Source organism: Cydia fagiglandana, chromosome 13 (genome assembly GCF_963556715.1).
Source record: "Cydia fagiglandana chromosome 13, ilCydFagi1.1, whole genome shotgun sequence".
NCBI lineage: Eukaryota > Metazoa > Arthropoda > Insecta > Lepidoptera > Tortricidae > Cydia > Cydia fagiglandana.
The window spans coordinates 7496468-7520873 of record NC_085944.1 but is presented as its reverse complement, the minus strand read 5'-3'; the positions used below and the strand labels follow the sequence as shown (position 1 = coordinate 7520873).

Here is a 24406-nt window from a genome sequence, read left to right as displayed (position 1 = left end):
GACGGTAGTTAGTGGCGTGCGGTTTGCTCTTAAATTAATTGTTTTATGAATTTATTTATTGATAGCCATTGCTACTTTGTTAATTTTTTTTCGATCAATGAGAAACATTTAAAAATAGATATACGTATATATTAGCTTGTAAGTAAATTTAAACAACAAATAAAATAAAAGTCTCAAGAAATTTAATTTTTTTAAATCTGCTTTAAAATACCCAGACAGCAACATACAGAACCGGTATCACATTTCACGTGATTAACATCTTCATGTTAATTATCTATCACAAATAAATAACTATCTAAAACTTGCGTGGAAATGCGTTTTTATAAGCACAATTAAAAGTGAATAAAATATTTATTATTATCATTAATACCTATGTTAGGTATTTCGAGTTTAACGGCCAAATCCTTAATGAAATAGTAAGTATGTACCATATTTGAAACTTGTACAAGTGACTGTCACAAACTGTTAAATAATGATTATGGAGTCTATCTATTTTACCTAAGTAGTTCTCAAACACAGTATTTCTCTAAAGAAATGAATTATATTTGCGAACATTGACAGCCGCATACCGCCGAGAAGACGCCGCCTCGAGCACTTGCCCCACATATCCTTGTTGTGCAACATGAGATTTATTCTCGACCGGCTCAACTAACATGAACGCTGACTATGGGTAGTTTTTATCAAATCTATGATATTTTAGGGTCAAACAGAAAACTGTGTTATGTCTTTCCCGTAGACATACATAAGAGTTAGAAAACTAGTGTGTTCGCGCGAACACCAACATTTTTCTCTCCTGTGGGCAATAGTTAATTAACAGCTTGTGGGCATGTAAGTAATGATTTTATCATAGTTCTCTCAATAAAAGGAGGACCTTGTCACGTGGATAAGGGTTAAATAAGAAAATTAACCTTTATAGCCCTTAACTCGTGTGTATGTCTCCAGGAAAGACGTAACACAGTTTTCTGTTTGACCCTTTTACACATACTTATTTAATACGTACCTACATGGTATTGAAAACTTCAAAAGTTTTGGTAAGCCGGTTAAGTAAGAAATACAAACGTAGTCCCCATTTTCTCCCTGGACATTATAAAAAATATATTTATTGTGTTGTGATACAAAGTTTATCTTTATCTTTTTATGGTTAATGTGTTTGGATCTATAATAGATCGTTTAATAAATGACTTTTTATCATTTTAGATGAGGGCGATTTATATACGATACGAACGAGTTTATATAAGATAAATCACAATCACAAAACTAGTAGCCAGGTGCAAGAATCGTAAAAATATCTTTATCTTAAATTATTTATTCAAGAATCGGTCATGAGGTTGACGCGTAGCAATTTTTTATGTTTTCTAGAGTGAATGTCCTACCATAGAAACAGCCATATAAATTCATGGATAAACTTGAGTAGGTTGGTTTATAAATAAATTAATTATTCATTGATCTAATTAACTAAGAAGGTTATTGGCAATTTTTTTATCAGGAACTGGTTATTGAATAACATTTTATAACTTAGGTAGATATAGTTCTATGCGGTGTTTTTTTAAACTTCGTTTACTTCGGGGTATGGCTTAGTAAATTCGGAAAACAGATATATATTTAAAAGCCGTGACATAATTTTGGAGTTAAATAAAACAAAGTTGTATTGTTTAATTTATTTCTAAGTCAATATTTATAAAAATATATTGTTTTAGTAAACACCAATGTTTTACTAAAAGCTTTTTTATGAAATAATCGCCGGAAAGAAGAATATGGAAAACCAATAAGTACATAACAAAAATTTAAAAAGAACACAACAAAAGTAGGAGAACAAACATTTTTTATTCGGTGTAACATAATGATTCAAGCGACGCTAGGTCACCCAGATATTTTTAAGCGATTTGAATATATCTCGATTCTCGACGATTCAGCAAATATGGTTATCTACCTACAATCACGTCTATATAAAGCATACCGGTGACCGTGTTCACCTACATGGGTAAATAGTTATCTGTCCTGCCCTTTTGCATTAACTGTTGCATTTCATAATTCTTTGTTGAATACACATAGTCCATGGTCTAATAAAACATGGTCTTCTCTTCCCAGAGTGACACAAGCCTACGTCACAATAACATGGCCGCTATACAGGGTGATTCAGGAGACGTGAGCAGGACTAACACTGCGCATTTCGTAAATTATAAGCAACTGCTTCGTATGAGTATTAGTGAGGTTAACGTTAATTTTCTAGTCGTGTTGAAAAAAAAAGTTTATAATTTATTTACGACATGCATGGTTACCCTAAAATTAGAATACAACTAGGTACCGATATTCTGTGTCAAATTGAATGAAATCCCTGTCATCACGGTCAGTTGACAGTTCATTTTCTTCGTAATCAATATGCTGTCATTACGGTTAAAGAGGTTTTATATTTATTAATTAGGTCTTGTAGGGTGACCATGATAGTAGAGAATTAAATTTGCCCTCACCAAAAAGTTAAAAAATAGGAAAAAGAGTGGTTGTTTTGCCTAAATACAATGGTGATCTATCAATTATCAGTTACTGGGTGTGCAGGATTAGTCCTGCTCACGTCTCATGAATCACCCTGTATATAGCGCTATCGTATATTATCATATAGCGCTGTCGCGTGATGACGTAGATTTGTGTCAGTCACGTGACCACGAAAAGACGGGAAGAGAGCACCAGGCGGAGTATATTATTATAACATGCACATTTAAATTTTAATTATACTTCTATAGTCTGTATCAACAAAATCTACCGTCAAATGGTTCCTTAAGCCAGTTGACAGTAGATGAAAACATTACAAATAAATAATCAAATAATGTAGGTTAAAGAGGTTGCTCAGTGACAGATCCATGTGGTTTTGTAATTGATTGGTTAACCAATAAATGTTATAACTACCCGAAAATGTACATATGATTTGTTTACTTTTATTTAAGGCTAATCGGCTCTTAATAATATACCACAAAGCGAACAAGGTTGACGACTAATCAACTTCCTCAATTCGCGATTTAATGTAAAGTAGCTCATACGTAGCACATCATAATCAATATAATCATGACCACACATCCAAATATTACTTCTAAAATAATAACATGATATAAATGGCTACAAATATAATGACCACCAAAACTTCGGTAGGTTAGGTCTTCTAAATAAAGAAACCACTCTTACCAAAAAAAATTGCTGAACACCAAAAAATAAGGTCTAAAATTACAAAAGTAACACATTAAATTACAAAAATGACGTTTTTGTTTAAGAAACATCACTTTTGACACTGACATCCGATCGATATCATATCTAGAGCAAATTTTTGACGTATATTAAAGTTCGAATCAAGCCGTATGTCACTTTTCCTGTTGTAATATTTGTATTTAATATCGATGTTGTTTGTTTCAGTGTGTAGTTGTGCACGATGTCCGCTGGCAGCTATATGAGCCGCTGGCTCACGTTAGCGCTGGCCACGATTTTAGCAGTGACACCATGTTTGGCTGATCCAGGTAAATTCATTTGATTTTAATCATGCAAATACAAAACTAAAAACATATTTCTCTCTGATAATTGGAAGTAGTATCGTTAGTAGTATAGGCACTGTTAGCATTTAGATGCAATCCCAAATAACCGATAATGTGGTACATTTTGAAAACTCCACCTAATTGTTCCAGAATAATAATTGTTGCACTTATTTTTGGGCCACCGTGTATACACCATACACGATGGCCAAAAAATAAGTGCGTTCCCGTTGCCAGGGAATTTTTGAGATTAGGTATACTGAGCAACTTTAACTATGGGATCAACCCCGAAATCGCGAAAAAGACATTTACCCTCCCATAGAAAATGGACCAGCCAAAGTTTATGAAACACAATTTGTTTTTGCGGGGTTGGTGTCGTAGTAAAAGTTGCTCAATATAATCCCTGGCAACGGGAATGCACTTATTTTTTGGCCATCCTGTATAAGCACTTTAGTTATGCCTTGATTAATTCAAGATTATGATGGTAACTATAATTGATGACAAGTCAAAACTTACAAGCTCGTACAAGCTTTGTCTTGTCATCAATTATAGTTTAGTTCTCGACATTCATAATCTTGTCACAATTTTAATTAAGGCAGCCTTTTTGCCGGTTATAATTGTCTACAAAATGATTAACGGGTGCTGTTAAAACTTTTTATCCGTCAGTTTCTTGGTAGATGTCAACGCTCGGCCTTGGATATGTAATCAATTCATTATTGGGTATGTGAAAATTTTCATAAGTATCATGTCAGTTTTGTCATTCACCAAACGGACCCCTAAACTTACCTTTAGAACTGTTGTTGTTTTTGTTTTTTAGGTAAACGATTAGATACCGGCATTTACGATAATGAACGATTGACACCAATATTAGTACATTGAGTACCGGGAACCCGCTCGGCGGGTTCTCTGTGCGTAGTCGCTTTCCTTTACAAAGCGGGAAAACGCTGGGATTGGCTACGAGCTCTATTGCTATAAACTGAGTGTAACGTAATGCTAAATAATACGGGAATGAAAAGCTGGGACCGTTAAAAACATAAAGTACCTGTCCTGGGTAGATGCACTTACCTACTTCCTCTAAATCTACCAATTGATATATTTAATCCGAGTTAAAGTATAATTATTGTTAGTATCAGTTGGTTAATATTCTGAGTATGATCGAATGATTCAGCATGTGGGCACCGATAGGCCGGATCTCCACAACATCAACACGCCGTATAGTACAGACGGATGTGTTGGCAACATGCTACAAGGATGTGAGCCGGTGTTTTGTGTCGCGCGCAGCGTCGTGTTGATCGGTCACGAGCTCCCGACACTGCTATTATGCAGTTGCTATGCGGTTCTTGTAAACGCGACAATATCGCTGCAGATGTAAAGGGATCTACAATCATATCAGTTTAACCACGATCCGATGTTGTCTATACAAAGTTGATTTTACTACGACATTAATTTGTCAGAAGCACTGCTTATCCGCAGATGCTTACTCATAAATCGCGTAAATTTCGTGTTTGTCGGCCGCCTGTAGAAATTGAACTTGATAAATGCGACATTAACACAATTTTCTGATACAATTAATATTATAAGTAGGTGATTTTAGTCACTCGCGCGACATGTTTCGTAGAGCCTAGGTCTCCATTTTCAAGCACTGACAGTTAGCTTAGTAATGTAAGTAGGTCTCACGATAGTGGTATTTAGTGGTAATAGGTATTACAATTTGAGTTATTACGTCTGCTTAGGTCGATACATTTAAAAAAAAGTTGTTACTTAAGTCCTAAACAAATAAAATTACAATTACTGAAATACACAAGAATAACGTTATTTTAAATTTTCGACTTTAACTAGTATTTAATGTGAAGAGGGAAAAGCAATCCCAAATCTTGAAAGTCAATGAACAAAGTTGACTGAACTAAAACGACTGACAATAATCCTACTGGCTGGCTGAGTCATTCTTATCCTGGTATGATGCCTTCCGAAGTTCCGGCGTTAAATGTCGAAATGTAGATCGTTACCGCTTCTGCTGGTGACGTCAAAATCTTGACATTTGCGCGCGTGCGCCACCACAGTCACGATGCAGAACATTTCCCCGTACCCTTGAGAGCTTCCGCTTTTGTATCAAGGTCAGTTAGACCTCTGTCTGTAATAGGATAACTTTCTTAGGTAACCCATTGTATTCATTGATGGAATCGTTTTTTTCCGATTTGTCAATTGATGGCTTGATGTCAGGGAAGTACTTATTATTATTGCACGCCATCTCAGCAGCAAATCAATATTGGTTAAAAAAACAACTAGAGTTTATAGATTCTCAATAATTATATTAACAAAAATTATACAACTAGTTTGTCCGATGTATGTGAACAATACGAAAAGTGCATCAATTCCATTTATCTGATAGTAAACGATCTATATTGAGTATATTAAAATTACGCACACAATTAAATAAATAACAACAATACATACCTAATGATACCATATTCTCGTATGCCTCCACTGAGAGAAAAATCATCACCAGGAATTCAATAACAGTTCTGTACTGGAGGGAAAAATGAAGTTTTAGTAAGAATTATGGACGTTTCACTATTTCTGTAAAGTTTATTTATTTCTACAAACAGCTCAGTAATCCCAAATATAATTTCGACAAACAGATAATAGAAATTGCAAGAACTAATAGAAATTGCAAAAGTCAATTTGTTCCTATTAGTTAACTCTCCTTGTCCCCGGATTAAGTTTATTTTTGTAATTCTAAGTGTATTTTTGTTGTACTTTTCTCTTCAGTGTCCGACTGTCCGTATTCTCGTATCGTCGGGTCATGACTAAATAGATTATTAAAAAAGTCAAATATTATTGATTGCCGTCATTATGTCTATTCTTTAGTTGTGATTAAGCCTATTGAAAGGAAGTACTTTGGGGTCTACAATAGCAAATTGATGTTTTTTAAGTATAGTTGAATACAATTCTTTTTGTACATGCATTATTCATTACAAATTACTGTAATTGCATTCGAAGGTCTTCGTACAGATGCCACCAACCAAACCAGTGAATATGCGGTTAGGTTGGTTACCTTATTTAATCGACAATCGTGAGATAAAGGAAACTCATGGACTATCTAATTTTTTATTACTAGCTCCGATTTCGGACATGGCAAGCAGCAAAAATAATTATTAATTTTTAATGACTTTACTGTTCGATAAAAAATTAATTATTTCAAATTAAATTTTACTGGGGATAATTCCATACTTAGGCAAATATGCATTAAAAAGATTTGTGACTGAAGAGGACGTCTAAGTATTTAAAAACAATGTGAATAAGTATGCAATCCAAAATTATGGAAAAGTAATTTATAGCTAATTGAATAATTGTTTTAATAATCATAATCGCAATGTAAGGTCAATGTTATCAAACAAATTGGATTCTCTTGTGAATACGCTTCTTTGTTTCTTGTTGCCTAATTGCAATGTTTAATTATCAAATCGTAAGAAGAGTTAATAATAACCTTGTCATATAGCAGTTAGCCTGGCCATGTTTATTAATTGAGATATGAGGAAACGGATGCACTTTGATGTTTTATATAAATATGCACTTTACGAAAAAAAAAGACAATACTCGTGATAGGATATGCCGCCTGCAACATATTTGGCTGATTTCCTGACTTATTTATTTATATACTTAACAAATATGAAAATATATGAAAATGAAAATATTTATTACTTACATTTAGATGATACAAAGGAAAAGCCCGAGAACTGCTGGGATGATCATTGTGTCAACGGTCTGAATACAGATAGATGGTGTATGCTCGAATTGTATAAATTATATTTATAATGCTTTAGAAGATTTTCTTAAAAACCTTTAGGTATATGAATTCTTTCTATATCACTCTGAACGAAAATTACAAAAAAATCTAGGCAGCGTAGGTAAACCCGTATTCGGCTTAAGAATTTCCAGATGTCTAACTTTTGTTTTGTTTAATCATACAGCGGGAGCTACTCGTATATTAGTTCCCATGCAAGTTACCCATTACATTCCTGCTACTGCAACCCCGACTAATAAATATATACTCTCTGAACGTAAGACTACAGTAAGATTAATAACTTGAAGTTCTAAAGTAAAATAAATAGAAAAAACACAGTGTATGTAAACCAGGTCAAATTCCCTTAAGAACCGTCGGGTCCTGGGTAACAGTATAATGTAGTCGTACCTGCGGTTAGTCACGCATGCCTTAATCACCACGGCGCCCGCGCACTGAATCTTATATAGATAACCAATTGCATTAGGCACCAAGAGTCGGTAGAAACGTAACATTTATCCGTTTTTATGGTACCTAAATAATATTATCAAGTGAATAGTTCTCGTATTGTTAATACCTGTGTCTCAGTACAGTCGAAAAGAAATAGAGATTAAATCATTACTTTCTCGTTTAGAGCGGATTAAACAACAGCAGTGACTGTTACAGCCACAATAACTACAATATTATAAACGAACTCGAGATTCCACATCTTTAAGAGCATCTTTATTTATTTAATACCTATAACTAGATACTGATTTTGTGGGTTTTGAAAGTTACAGTAAATCAGTATAGACCCATATTGAATGCTACTGAGAATATTCTCGCGAAGAAACTTTCTGCACATAGGTACCTATTTATTTGGTAGCATGCTATCGCTATAGTGAAAGCTGAAGGCCACGCTGCGATGCTCCACGTGCTTGCCAATTTGAATAAAAGCATGCGGCAGATATGTGTTTCTTCTTTTTTTTTGTCGTCACGTAATCTTTTTTCTTTTTATCTTTTTTTTTACATATGGTATGTACCGAAACCGAATAAGTAGCCAATTTATTTGAATTCCTCGTTTCCTTGTTATACTCGTAGAACTCCAAGTACTACTCTTTAAATGTCAACACACCAAATTGTGTCCGCTAATTGATTCATCTCTTGACAAATGTGTCCTACAACTATAACCAACGTAATACAAAACATTGCCTTCGTGCTAGTTCGGGTAGACATATGCGTGGGCACACGGAAATACTAGCAACTATACACTGAGCGTCAATAACTACATTTGAAATCTCGTTCAATTTCGTACTGTATTATATGAGGACAAGGTACATAATGGATTTAGTTTTCAAATTTAGTTACTGCTCTGCACTTACACGAAGAACGGTAGGATGTACTTGTTCTAGATGAGATACAAAATTAATGTGGATTGCTTCCTGATGAACAGGATTTTTGGCTATCTTGATATACATATTTTTTGCTTATCCATTGGTACCTACTACATATTAGTTTCTAAATTAAATCCTCCAAACTAATAACCTTCATGATAATCTACTTCAAATTTGAAATATGGACGGGTCAATGGTAGGTCCCCACTAGGGATTGCAATCCAGCAGTGTTTTGAATCCAGCTGGATTTTTGCTGGATCGGTATCAATCCAGCTGGATCCAGCGCGGATCCAGCAGATTACCGATTTTACAAAAAAAACACATGGTGCAATTTTACATGTTTTTTTTTTAATTAAATTGAAATAAACCAAACAAAGGGAGGATAATAGGGCGTAATTTAAACTTAAAACTCTTTTCTTAAGGTAATTTCTTGCGAAAGTTTATTTCTTTTGAGATCTCTGAAAGTGAGAGCTCGTAATTTATTTGTAACTGTTGCTGGTGCTGCCGGACAGCAGCACTCCAGCCCTCATATATATTTTTTTAAAGTAGGTAATTCCATAGTTTTTTAATCACCATCCTCGTCCATTTTAACGTTTATATTAAATGTTTTTTTGTATACGTACACAAAATTTATACCTTAAACGAAAGTTCACATGCGGTTGAATAATCTAGAAACACTAACGATAGCTAGAATAGATAGGAGAAAGAAAGTAACTGACTGCAAAAAAACCTGGGAGCGATAGCTTGCACTCCGTGGTCCATAACGGTCAAGCAGATGGCATCGCATTCTCACGCCGATAAGGACCCGACCAAAATATTATATTAGACAAAACAAAAAAATAAAATAAATAGGTAATAAACACATTAAAATTTTTTTGGCTAGCGGCGTATTGCATAACAATACGAAGGTAATGTCAATAACACAAAGTGTAGATGGCGCGTAACTGTAAACTATAAGAAAACATCTATATACCCGGGACGAGTATATTTATCTATAAGCAAATTTACCTACACTAGTAGATTTGGGATGGGCTAAGCGTTGGAACGCTTAAACCAACGGTTTTTATATGTTTTTGTAAAGTTAAGTGTGTAGTTTTTTGATGTTTTTTTATCGCGGATCCGCGGCGCTGGATCCAGCGCTGCCTGCTGGATCCAGCGGACCGAAAAAAGCGCTGGATCCAGCTGGATTGCTGGATGCTGGATCCAGCAATTGCAATCCCTAGTCCCCACTAAGTTTTGGTATAGGAGCGCTGGAGGTTTCAAAATTTAGTTTGTAGGTACTAATAAAAACCTCGAAAGTTACGGGCGCTATTTCATTTGATGTTTAGGTTAGGAAATAAATGTGTGTTCATGATTGGTGCCGTTAAGATAGGCTGATGAGCTTGATGATTGATGATGCCTTTAGTACTAATTAATTAAAAAGTATATAACGAATAATTCATAACAACTCAATCCTGTTGTATTAGGATAAGTAAATACTTGTTTATTGCTTGTTAACAGACAGTCATCACTTCCTTATTACTATTCAAATACTGATGCTATATTTATCTAAGCTGCTTAAGAATGGCGCCACTAGATAGTTAGTTTTATTTGCATTACATCGTTTAGGATTTATTTGTTGATTTTATTACTATCTAAAATAGTTTCTATCTATCAATTGTTGTCTTAAAACAAAGACAATGTATTAAGTACTCTAACATAACATAACATATAATATATATAGGTATAATAAAAATGTTTCATTGTGCGAGTTTGACGATCAGATAGAGCAAAATATACCTACACTATTAAGTCGTAAAATAGACAAAACATATTCTCAGTCTATTATGTTTATTGTATTTGAAAACAAGACAAAGCATTTTTTAAAGATATCATTAATTTACATACTGCGTTTTTTGTCATAAGGCAAGAAAGCTGTTCTTTTTTTATGATTATAAAATGGAGAAAAATATGCATTTACCATAATATCTCCCTGGTGTTACGTTAGCATCTAGAAAAAAATATAAGAGGTAATATATTATGTTAATAATATGAATAAAAGCCACCGCTAATCCAAAATAAATGTCATCAAAATTCAAATGTACATTACAACTTTCTATGCAGAGATTTCTCATCAAATCCCACTGTACGATATATTATAAAAAGTTACCATATCAATATTTATTAGTAATACAACTACCTAGGCACTGCCAATATATCTCACGTCTTGACTTTTTAACCATCCATAACTCAAGGTAAATATCTTTTCAAATTGAGTTTAACCATTTTCATCGAGTTGAAATTGAATGGGGCGTGTCAGGCATTAAATATTAATAATTTTGGCAACTTTCGGTGATTTGCCACTTGTTAAATCAACCGATTGACACGACATTCAATTTTGAGTATTAATTACCATTTTTAGGGTTCCGTAGCCAAATGGCAAAAAACGGAACCCTTATAGATTCGTCATGTCTGTCTGTCTGTCTGTCTGTCTGTCTGTCTGTCCGTCCGTATGTCACAGCCACTTTGTTCCAAAACTATAAGCACTATACTGTTGAAACTTGGTAAATAGATGTATTCTGTGAACCGCATTAAGATTTTCATACAAAAATAGAAAAAAAACTATAAATTTTTAGGGTTGACTGAAACTGAAACTCAAAAATTTTTTTTTCGTCAAACCCATACGTGTGGAGTATCTATGGATAAGTCTTCAAAAATGATATTGAGGTTTCTAATATCATTTTCTTCTAAACTGAATAGTTTACGCGAGAGACACTTCCAAAGTGGTAAAATGTGTGTCCCCCCCCTGTAACTTCTAAAATAAGAGTATGATAAAACTAAAAAAAATATATGATGTACATTACCATGCAAACTTCCACCGAAAATTGGTTTGAACAAGATTTGGTAAGTAGTTTTTTTTAATACGTCATAAACTACATAAATTTTATTATGTTACTTGCTGTTATGGAACCCTTCATGGGCGAGTCCGACTCGCACTTGGCCGCTTTTTGTTAATTGTAATTGGTTGTGAAATTTATTATTTTCCAAAGCTTAGTTAAATGTCTGACGCTACGTCTTACGTAGGCGAACAACGCGCGAACGCGGCGCGGCGCGGCGCGGCGAAAGCGGCCGCCGCCGCGCCGCGCCGCGCCGCGCCGCCTGACATTCGCGTGCAAATCGCGCCGCACCGCGTTCGCAACGAGATCGCTTACGTAGGACACTTCTATGGGCATCAAAGGATTGATTTCGCCGCGCCGCGCCGCGCCGCTTTCGCGCGTTGTTCGCCTACGTAACGGCTCGGCCACGACATCGAGCGACTTGCGACGGCGGGAGCGACAACCATAGGTTGGAGCGTGACACAGCGATCGGACCTTTCGCTCCAACCTATGGTTATCGCTCCCGCCGTCGCAAGTCGCTGGATGTCGTGGCCGAGCCGTAAGACGTAGCGTGACGCGACGACGTGCCCTGATCTATAAGGTTGTAATTTTTAAAATAACTTGAACTAGGTCCGGATTAAAAGTAACTGAGAAACTAAACGAAAAAACCCGCGATGACACGGTACTGTAGATTATATCTAAGCAAAGAAGTAGGTATGATAATGAATAATGAGCCGTAATATTTTTTTATTTAAGAAAGTTTTAACAGACGAATAGGGCTATTCAACGTTTTCTATGGAGCATACATGAACGCATATTAGTAATCTATAATCTGATTTTTATCCCTGGTGCTAATAAGGACTCATTGTCGTCATTAAAATTGTTGGGATATTTTTGAGCGCTTTAGTGATAAGCCAATAATGTAGGTACATATGTGGACAGCAGTCACTACCTAAGTGATCAAGTAAAAAGTAAAATTCATAAAAACAAAAACCATATATTATATAACCATCAGGCAACAGCAACTAAAAACTATCAATTTGGTTTGTCCATTTTTTTAAAGATTTTATCGTGCTTTACATCACTATTATCAATTTGCCATATAATTAAATGAGTAAATAAAGTTGTCTATAATTTTAAATCCGGAACCGTACCTACATCTACATCATCCGATGCTCACACGAAAGAATAAAAAATAATTACATCCAATCCAATTTAGTTATTGAAGCGAGATCGTGATTGTATTATGAGATCATATTGTAACAAAAAAGTTTTATTAGTGCAAAAACAGCTATCCGTGATATAATTTGTCCTGCCTGAGTGTACCGGATTCAGTTTTTGTTCCCTGCTGACTAGACCCTCTGATGCCTAATAGCATGTAATTATCTTAATCGTTTTGGCTATATAATGAATGAGAGGAAAAGGGCTAGTTGTAAGTAATCTTACCGCGGCTCAGTGTTGCTTGGCAGGTTACAGTTACTTAATGTTTGTTTTGCAAAATTACCTTGTTTTGAATTTTTTCATTGGAATCAGCCGTAGCCCTATTTTTTTTTTCGAAAGACGATGGCGAGACAGTTCTAAGAAAAATCGTAACGTGACCTCGAGATCCATAGCAAGTCGAGTAATCGGAAACCGCTCTTGCACTGGTTTGCCCGATCATGTGTCATAATCATAACTTAACTTACTCAAAAACTGGCTCAAATTTTTCAAATATGACGAAGTTCTGGTTTGACAAGTATGACATTTACAATGTCGACAGTGACATGGCAGTATCACAAACGCGAAAGTAGTTAGGCCAGCCGTACCCGGTTATCCGCCTACAGCTGTCAGCAGAATGTTGACAGTTAAAAGATAACGCATCCGCTGGAAACATTGCAAAGAGTAGTATAATATATATATATATATATATATATATATATATATATATATATATATATATATATGAAACATTGTCTCTTTATGAGTCAATCAACGGATCGAATCAGCTGCAATCACCAATACAAAACCGCTCTTATTTCTTGACTTCTATATTTTACTTTCCTTATGTTTTCTTCATAAGCTTATATAGGGGGAAAGCAAAAGTGGCCAGTATGGAAAGCTCTCAACAGACTTAGGACGGGAGTTGGTCGGTCAAAAGATAATCTTCTGAGATGGGGAATTGGGCGACAAGGTGATACATCCTGCGAGTGTGGAGTACCTCAAACAACATTACACATGAGACAGTGCTCTCTGTGCTCAACGACGTGCACTGAGGAAGATCTCCTGAGGGCTACACTCCGAGGGCTGGAAGTGGCAAAACATTGGCAAACAAAAATTTAGTACTAAGAAGTTTGATCCCTTTACACGAAAAGAAGAATAAGCTTATACTATGCCATATAGTAAGCATTAGCCACATCAGTTTAGAACCCCATTTTATCGCTTTGAAAATTAAAGATCGTGTAAATGCTAGTTGCAGGTAACATTCATCAATTTAGAACGAGATTAACCTTTAATAGATGACCAATCGTTGGCCTTTAGGTAAGCAACAGCCTGATTTATATGTTGGCATCGCATAACGAGTAGCAAGAGCATTTATAATCACTTACATTTAATACATGCATCATCATGCGCTCGTTTCATTGGTTACATTTTATCCCTAATTGAATATCGACATAGTTAATCACGAACTAAATTGCTATTAAGACTTAGGTAATTCTTGGGAAAAATCCATGGATAGTAGGGGCATTTCACGAGACTGTCGCTTACATAACGCTTTTGCCGTGTATGGCAGCTACCTCAATAAAATACGTGAATCTCGAGAATATACTGCCAATTTGTTAGCCAAGTCATGAAATATTACCTGACCCAATATCGCTTACTCAGCATTTCCAGAAGTATTAGAAGAATTGCGTTATGTAAGCGACAGTCTCGTGGAATGCCCCAGTAAAGAAAAGTTTATTAAAATAAGAGTACGACGTAACAGATAAGTAAAATGACACCTTAAGTCATGAATCATGAATATAAATAACATGACAGGTGTTCTTAGTAAAGGAAACACTGCGGCCGAAATATGTAAGTCCATAAATAATGACCCAATTAATTGTATTGTACTGTACTTTTATATATACGCAGTCATAATTTGTACCTATGCATAATTATATTCTGAATAAAATTATACCTAAATATACTTAATTACTAAAAAAAACGTATCAATACAAGGAGATACAGTCTTTATTGCATTCAATCTGTCATGAATTTTTATAATCTGCCTCAGATATTGTAGCGTACTAAACTTCTGCACGACAAATGTACCTTGACACAGTAGGTACAGTCGCCGTCAGATATATCAGAGCGGCCAAGGTGTTCACAATATCTGAACAAGCACTCTAACGCCCTGACAATAGAGGCGTGCTCAGATATTTGTAGGCACCTTGGCCGCTCCGATATATCTGATGGCGACTGTACTAATACCATCAACCGTATCATGACTTCATAGGATTCCGAAGTAAAAATGTGTATAAGTGGAGCGTGTGTACAATGTAGGTAGACACAGGAATTAATCTAATTAATATGAGAATAAATTTACCTATTACCTATGTAATCTAATTAAAAATTACGAAGCCCGTTGCGGATATCATCATTGGTTTGTTTTGGACGAAGCATTTGCATTCGTGGCCACCTGACGAGGCCTGCGTTGTCGGTATTTTGTATACAAGCTTAGCAATATTTTAAGGTTTTATTTGATCATATGAGAAAAGTGTATAGATACCACTAAAATGTAAGTGAAGGATTATATTTATCAAATACATATATTGTACTTACGTCACTTATGTTTGCTATATTTCGGCAATGCAACAACTCTCCTCATCGATGAGCTTTCACTAATCAAACAGCAACGCATAACTTTTGTATTAATTTAATGTACTGATTAAAATTGTTTCTCTGTACTTAGCAAATATAATAAGAACTTTATTGATTAGTCCATGTTTTCCCACACTCGCATGTTAGCCACAGCTGCTGCCACGCTCGTGTTACAATGTGCAAAAAATGTGCAATATGTGCACTATTTTATTGCCCACTGTAAACTTTACATTAGAATTGAAATCGGTTCACACGTCATTGACATGTTTGTTATAAACAATTTGCTATGGCTATATATTACATATATTTATTGGCTTAGCAAGAAGATAGGGTACGTGAACCACCTAAGAGTGCATCAGAGAGTGGATCAGCTACACTCTAATAACACAAGTTAAAAATTGCCTATACTACTCCAGAGCACACAGTCGCTGTGGCCGAAATCGATCAGGAGAGCATCATATATATTTGCTATGGGCTTCATAAGTCATATAGTCGGCATACATGCAGCATGTACTACACAAATAGAATAGTTATAATACTTACTCGTATGTAGGTACATAGGTAAGTCCACATTTATTAGGTATTATTTATATATAAGTTTAAGTACATAAATAAAAGAATGTAGGATTATAAAGTCTGGAAAGATACGGTCTATATAAATGTGAAGTTAACGCCAACTGTCCTACAATCACTTTTAGAAGGGACTGTTACGCCACACTTTATGTCATGCCTGGAACAATTTTAAATCAATAAAGTGTTTTACATCAATATTTCATACAAACCTGGCCTAGTACCTAATGGGGTCGTAGATTATTAAAAAAATTGTGTTTGTTTCTTGTGTGAGTGTTTGTAGTACTGTTTACACATGAATTAACAGTTTTTATACACGTAGAAGGCATAAATATATAGATATTAATTTAGTAACAAGAAACAATTACTTACTATAGTTCGTTTTTTTAGCATTAGAAAGAACTCCACAGAAGTAAGCGTACAGTTTTTATCAGGCTCTTTTATTGTTAATAATTATTGAATTATCCAATGTAGCACGGTCAATACATCTAATTTACTTCAAATTATTACCGCTAAAAGTGCCGGATTTGGAACCACAAGCTTACTTCTGCGAAGTTCTTTCTAATGCTAAAAAAAACGAACTATAAGTTTTCGGTTAAAAAAGAATGAAATTGTCGTCTACAATTCTGATTTATTTTAATGTTACTCTAATTGAATAAATATTAAGACAAAATCGCCTCAGGGAAAAAAAGCATTAATATGGAAAAAGATAGAAAGCATTTCGTTGTCGTAGCGAGTGTCATCTTGGCTAGGCCCCCAGGAAATATTTCATTTTCATTCAATCGTATTAGGCTGACCGCAGACGTAATGAGAGAATTCCTGTCCGTTCTTTTACCACATCCGTTCAGCTCGGAAATCAATTGAACCTAAGACTTCCAAAATTTCCACGACTAATAAAAACACCATTCTAGGTATCATGTATGCTTAGTGTTTATTTACTTCAATTGGTTGTATCATTGCCAGTGTTTTTTTTTTAAATTACATATGAAAGTATTTAGGTCAAGAATTTAATTGGCATTGATTGATCGATAATGACGGACACTTCATCAAGAAAACTTTAATATATTTTATTGCCGCGGTCTTACTGACAGCTAGATCTCATGGAAAACTATAGATTCAATTGCCCCGTAAATACATTTTAATCTTCATGGAATTCATTAAGGTTCAATGTGAATCATTAATTAATGACAATAAATGATGCATAATTTTACAGTTGAAAATGTAAGTTTTCAAACTTATAAACAATACCTAGGTATAGCTTAAGTATTTCACATTAAACTTAACGAATATAACTTTATTCTATAAAGATATTGAAATAATTTGTCTTGATTATTTATGACTCTTATCCAAATCATTCATTATTTCACAAACCAGATTTAGCTTATCAAATAACACTTTTAACCGACTTATAAGGAGCAACTAAGTAACATGAGTATTTACATGAACAGCCTTGTCACTTAATTTATTGCTGTAACATAATTTTTTCGGAATTTCCTACGGCAAGAAATCATGTACATTAAATTTCACTAAATTGCTACTTACCTACACCAACGGTTGGGCTATTCTCAGTAGTTAACACTGTTAATAGCGATTAGTTACCGTATTGCACCGGAACGACGTGCAAATTCGCATCAGAGTTATAACCGCCTAACGGAACACAAAGAAGTTCTTCTACTATTTTTAAATAAACATTGTTAATGCAAAAATAAACATATAGTCGCACCAATAAAAGTCTGCAGCGGATTTGATAGCCCACGCAATGTAAGTGTTATTTAAATACGTCATAATTTCATAGAAGTTTGACGTTTTAAATTACACTTGCACTGCGTGGGCTATCAAAATCGCTGCAGACTTTTTACGGTCTAACTCTATTAATATTTATTTTAAAAAGGCACGCAGGACCGGTTTTAGCTTAAAGCTGAAACGGTAAGAAAGTGAATACTGAGAATAACCCCATCGTGTCCGGATTTCAATATGCTGATGTAAAAGATAGCCGCTTAAAACTTACAACTATAGGACATCTTTTTTCATGTAATTACATACATATAGTAATTCTGCAATTGATAATCTTTCATGATAATCATGATTTAACGGCATACATAATAACAGTAAAAAAACTATAAATATTTAAATGAACGAATTAATGGTTGAACGTTAATTAATAAAAGTAAATTTTTACTAGAAAGGTAAATTTTCCCTTTCATTCCTTTTTTGGAATACAATAAAAGAAAACTTTCGGTGTTATTATTGATAACTATGCCATTATAATTAATCATAATTGTAGTGTAAATAGAATAAGTGTGGAAAAAAGTCTCAGTTCCATTTTTTTATCGCAGTTTACATGGAGCAACATAGGTCACAGCCTATATGACCTTTATACAGAGCTAGATGGCATTTTTATTGTTAGCCATATGCATGCCTGAATCCTCGAGTGCGTAACGAGAGGCTTATTACCGATGCATCTCGGTTAGAGCGGACAGAGCAAGGCCTCGATCGGATCACACATATCTAGAACAGCCATCCGCAAAAACACGACCTGCGTCTAGGGTTACCAGATGACAGGAATTTTCCTGGCATGTCAGGAATTTTGGCCTTTTGTCAGGAATGGGGACGGAACACGAAAATGTCAGGAATTTTTTGAATTGATAGACTTTTTTATAAAGTAGGTACCTTTTTATTTACTTAAATTAATCCAAAAACATTGTAAAAAAATAATAAATGAGAACCACTCAACTTATCAATAACTACGTAATTATTAATTAACAAATCTTTTCTCAAGCATATATACATAGATGTTTTAGAAATCGAATCGTACCGCGTTGAGGGCTAGACCCGTCCCGTCGTTGTCAAAAATATAAATGTCAGGAAAAATATTCGGAAATCAAGATTTTTGTCAGGAAATTGTAAATTTGTATCTGGTAACCCTACCTGCGTCGTATGCATGACTTGTCTACTATTGTCATCGGTATCCATCGCACGCGAGTATTCGACCGTAACAACCAGTATACGTAAGCTATAGGATAACGCTCAATTGCTACAGTTTTAGAGATCATGTTGAAGGCTAGGAAAGCCATGATAATCGAGGGACTTGTAAGCACGTCGGCCAATTAGTAGCGGCAAAATGTATTAAACGCACTGACAACTTGTAGGTAGTTACAATTTAATGGTATCATGCCCATTTAATTATCTGAAATTGGCTTATTTTAAATACCAATTTGTTGTATCCCACTTATGCGAATAAATAAATGTAAGATTATTTTGTTCTTCAAACAACTCAAAAAACTCATTTAAAAATACCTACTGTATGCATACTAGAGTTCCATTGGCGAAATCGATAAATTTCCATTTCACCATTTAGCAATGTCACCAGTTTAAATAGGTAGTTACATTGTTATATGATAATTGGATAGTCATCGTAAATCTAAAATTTTACTTATCCTATCAATTACTCAGACACTGGAACTAAAAACCTTTTTAGGTTTAATTATTTGTTCAGTCGATTAGGTATCTAGATTAATATTGTAAGATATTTTAGTCAATGTTACTTACTGAACCATTTTTTTTATTATTAATTAAAAACGTTTTTTTTTTCTTTTCAGAGGTTTACTTTGAGAAACAACGCTACGATGGCTGGTACAACAACAGAGCATACCCTGATTGGGGTTCAGTCGGTAAGTGCACCGGCAAAAATTCACATAAGTACAAATCTTTGTTATTTATATTATAAGTATGTGAAAGGCTTAGCTATAATAATAAGTAGGTATACAAATACGGAGTAACAAACATTAAAAAAATACGCACACACAACCGAATTGATAACCTCCTCCTTTTGAGAGTTGGAAGTTGGTTAAAAAGCAAAACAGACAATTAAAACTCGTAGCCAGTCAATTACTTCTTGAAAATGGTACATACTTGGAACAGTGCTGAAATATCGGGGCAATCTACATGGCATATAGTTGGTCATTACTGTAGTTATGACAGATTGATGTTTTTAGTTATTTGATATCAACTTAACGAAATCAAATAATTGAATCGTATGAATATACTTGTCATCATAAATATCATTATCATTCGTTTGCCCGAGTCCTATTTACTTTGGGTAAGCACTGTGTCTTTTAATTGCATCTTTTGGCCAATATTAGTAAATATCTGGTAAGTGAAGATATGTTTTATATTGATGACAACACTTTCACATGACAACATTGATATATTTAACGCAGTTGAAACTCTAAACATAAATCTATATTGCACGCCAAAGACATTTCATTCGCGTGACAAGAAACCACAAGTCATTTACAATGTTTGCATTTGAATATATCTAGTACCTACCTAATCTTATTGTTTGAAGTAGTTTGAATTCAAATGAGTTCGTCGTTTTTTTCATTCATAATGGATTATTGTCAAGTCAGTCATTGTTATACCTGAGTAAGCAGGTCAAAAGAAGTTTGAAAAATAGATACCTAGTAGATATTGAAAAGAATAGGTTCAAAGTATCTAAACTGTATGGTGTCGTAGCACACTACTGAACCAATCAATACAATTTTCATCCAATAAAGTTTAAAAAATCTCACACTATTTTGTGATATGTAGAAAATAAAACGGCGTAATATTACAATTATCATATTACGACATCGACTCTGTCAAACTTCAACTGTCAGCTGTCATTGTTTGATTTGAGCTAATCAAGTCTGATTGGGCTTACCGGTTTGATTTATCGAGTCAACCTTGCTTTAATCTCTCTTAAACATTAATACATCAATAGAACTTGTAACGCTAATGACAGTTAACGTTTGGTAATTAGATATTGTTTTAAATATGACATATTACAAACATAAGAGGCAGATACTTCGTGCTTCAAATACGGAAATACACGATCAGAGATATCATAAGCATACGTAGAGGTACTCATCATGTGTTCATTCTTTATACTAAAGTCGTGACCCGATGTGAGATATACATATTGTTTGTTATCTATACAGATATTGGGAGTCTAAAAAATAAACTTTACTTACCGTTACTAAGAGTATTAAAAGTATTACGACAATGTACTTAGACATTATCTTGAAGTACCTAGAGCATGTAACAAACAGTACCTAAGCCTACCAAAAACCTAAGATAGATTTAGTTTAATCACGTGCTTTGGAATGGTGATTTCACCGAACCGTGGCTAAACAGATTCCATAAACCCTTTGTGTCACAATTTTTTATTAGTTATACAATTTTTTGTACTAAAAGCGTGCAGTAGTGTATGGCTTATGATGACTGAAATAAGGGAAAACACTTTTTAGTCAATTATGAAGGGGATGTATGTAAATAGGTGGTTGGTATAGATGACCATCAGGCCGAAAGGAGTTAAAATACATTTTATTGTTTATTGTGGTAACACATTCCTATTCGATTAAGACGCACGGACGATTGTTTTCATTCAGCCTGTATTTAAGTATTTTGAAATACTTAAAAGGCTTTTTACAGTATCTTTCCAGCATAAAAATTTAAAAGTAATTGTTTAAAAGCTTTTATCCTCAGAGAGCCATCTTAAGCTGATATCGTTTCACATTCATTTACAATCGACTTCCGCAGTCTGTATAGGTTGTAGGTCTCGATTACGCGATATTGGGTCATAAGGTCACATGATACTTTTTAGGGTTCCGTACCCAAAGGGTAAAACGGGACTCTATTACTAAGACTTCGCTGTCCGTCCGTCCGTCCGTCCATCTGTCTGTCACCAGGCTGTATCTCACGAACCGTGATAGCTAGACAGTTGAAATTTTCACAGATGATGTATATCTGTTGCCGCTATAACAAATAAACAAATACTAAAAACAGAATAAAATAAAGATTTAAATGGGGCTCCCATACAACAAACGTGATTTTTGACCAAAGTTAAGCAACGTCGGCAGTGGTCAGTACTTGGATGGGTGACCGTTTTTTTTTTGCTTTTTTTGTTTTTTTTTTGTTACGTTTATTGTTCATTTACATTAAAAATAAGCATTTATTAACAACAATAACAACATAAACCACAGAGTATAAACTATCTTATACGAATAAACATTTCGTTTTTAAATGTTTATTTATTGGCCTACCATAACAAGTAATAATAACAATGGACAATGGTGGATTAACAAGTTTAGTGGTATTATACCTTTGCTATAAGAGTGTAGGTACACTGTTCCCATCGAGCCATTAAAACCCATAAAGTTTTATGAGATCATTTGTTCATGAATCTCATGATAATAAACAATGTTAAAAAACCGCCCAAGTGCGATTCGCACTCGCGTTTCTAGGGTTCCGTACATAAGTCCGACTCACGCTTGACTGCACATTTCTAATAGGTTTTCCTGTCATCCATAGGTAAAGAACTATTTTGTGTATTTTTTTTTTCAACATTTTTGACCTAGTAGTTTCGGAAATAAAGGGGGGATGGTCATTATTTGGCTATTTTCTTAAATAACTTAAAACCCATGTATTAATAAAAAAACATGTCCATCTTTGGGTCACTAATTTACATATGTGTACCAAATTTCACCGTAATTGGTCTAGCAGTTTCCGAGAAAATAGGCTGTGACAGACGGACAGACAGACAGACGCACGAGTGATCCTATAAGGGTTCAGTTTTTTTCTTTTGAGGTACGGAACCCTAAAAAGACGAATAATATAACAACGGGCCATGTTTTCGCACGTAACGACCACCAATGAAGCCTTGATGATATAGAATCTCCACTGCTTACCAGAATTACATGCACTTAGTCTTGCCCTCAATTGGCTTGAAATCGAAATTTTGGAATTCCTCGACGCGAGCTACCTCGTTAAGGACACCATAAAAAGCGAGTTAACACGAAGTCGAGAAAAACCTGTTCATTACTTTATTAATAACCAGATAATTGCCCAATACCACGGGAATTTTCTGCTTACATGTAAATAGTTAAGTACAGTGTTGTTCCCATTGAAAACACCGATAGGAAAGACCTCAACGCGCTTAGAATCAGTAACTACTTTTTCTTGTATTTATACAATTAAAAAAAATACCTTGCAATAGTCTTGAATAAAATTATTCTACTATGTTATTTACAAAAAATCGAATGTGGCTCCTAATTGCAACCTTTTACGTCAAATAAACCCTCGCTATAGCTCCACCCGGTCTCGTGCCGATCTAACATCAGATAAGCAGCTCAGATAAACGCTTATTAATTTGTCAAATGTTTGCGTGGCGTAATCTTTTAATCTCGATACTGGTGTATGTGATATCGCCCACGAGATATTAAGCTATTACCTCCAATGGACTCCGCACTGTGAAGCCCTTACAAAAGTACATTACTCGGTCACGCCTTCTACTATTTTATATTACATCAATGTTTACCCCTAGATTTGTTAATATTTGGAATTTTAATGTAAGTAAATAGACGACATCAATTATTTAGCATATAGTATCTTCTTCTTCTTCCTTGTCATATCCTCATGGCTGAGGGACGTAACGAATGTGGACACTTTTCACCAGCGCTCTCCAAGCCACTCTGTCTTGGGCCCAGTGCATGCTAGCCTGCAATGTGGCGTTTGTCTCTGACGTTATTCTGTCCGCCCAACGCGTGGTCATACGTCCACCCCTACGCTACCTTGCCATGCGGCCAGTAATAAGGAGCTTTTTCAGGCTAACTGGCCCTGCCCTGCTCAGATGGCCACATATAGCATATAGTATAAGAGAGGTAAAAGTCAGTGCACAATAAATGGATACGCGGATGGAGACGTGTTGCATACGCCTCATGTAACCTCCTGGTGTTGAGCGCGAGTCGTCTCGTCTTATCTTATACAAACTTTATCTAGGAGGCATGGTATAATATTATACTCCGCCTGGTACTCTCTTCCCATCTTTTCGTGGTCACGTGACTGACACAAGCCTACGTCATCATGCGACAGCGCTAAATGATAATATGCGATAGCGCTATATATAGCAGCCATGTTATTGTGATGTAGGCTTGTGTCACTCTGGGAAGAGAAGACCATCTTTTATTAGACTATATCTAGGAGGTTAGTTATCTGGGTACTCAACAGTCTCAACACGCCACGCCGCAGGCGACTAAAGAAAAATCGAGCGCGAGACGTGTTTAATAGCGAGGTATAACTAACTATAAATCATCATAGGGCCACGACTTGCTTGAAGTTTTGTTAAATAATTGATATTGTTTTTTTTTTTCGTATATCGTGACTGCAATAAATTGAGGGATAATTTTGACATACTGCCTTGACCGTGTGTCATATCATAATTTATAAAAATGCGGTCATATCATATATCAGCATAATATGAATTTATTATTTGTAAATTGTACCTTCCTAATCTTTTCACTATTTTATAATGTAGGTATTTTGAAGATACGCTTGCTCCATATTTAAGACAAATAACAAATCAAATATACATCTTTTTCAGATGTGAGATTTAGCTTAATTCTACAATTTTAATTAAATCGGATGATAAAAGAGTAT

At 34.9% G+C, this 24406-nt stretch overlaps 1 protein-coding gene and 1 long non-coding RNA gene across 2 annotated transcripts in view; one reads left to right on the top strand and one right to left on the bottom strand.

Moving 5' to 3' along the window:
* Window positions 1-24406, top strand: part of LOC134670169 (dual oxidase) — a 60650-nt gene that overhangs the window by 2549 nt on the left and 33695 nt on the right. Inside the window, exons 2-3 of the mRNA XM_063527862.1 lie at window positions 3407-3500; window positions 19531-19602. Coding sequence (XP_063383932.1) covers window positions 3416-3500; window positions 19531-19602 — 157 coding nt within the window. The 5' untranslated portion in view covers window positions 3407-3415. The remainder of the gene's footprint in view (window positions 1-3406; window positions 3501-19530; window positions 19603-24406) is intronic.
* LOC134670171 (uncharacterized) overlaps window positions 11326-24406 on the bottom strand; it is a 76015-nt gene continuing 62934 nt past the window's right edge. Inside the window, exon 2 of the long non-coding RNA XR_010099027.1 lies at window positions 11326-11578. This is a non-coding gene — a long non-coding RNA (uncharacterized LOC134670171). The remainder of the gene's footprint in view (window positions 11579-24406) is intronic.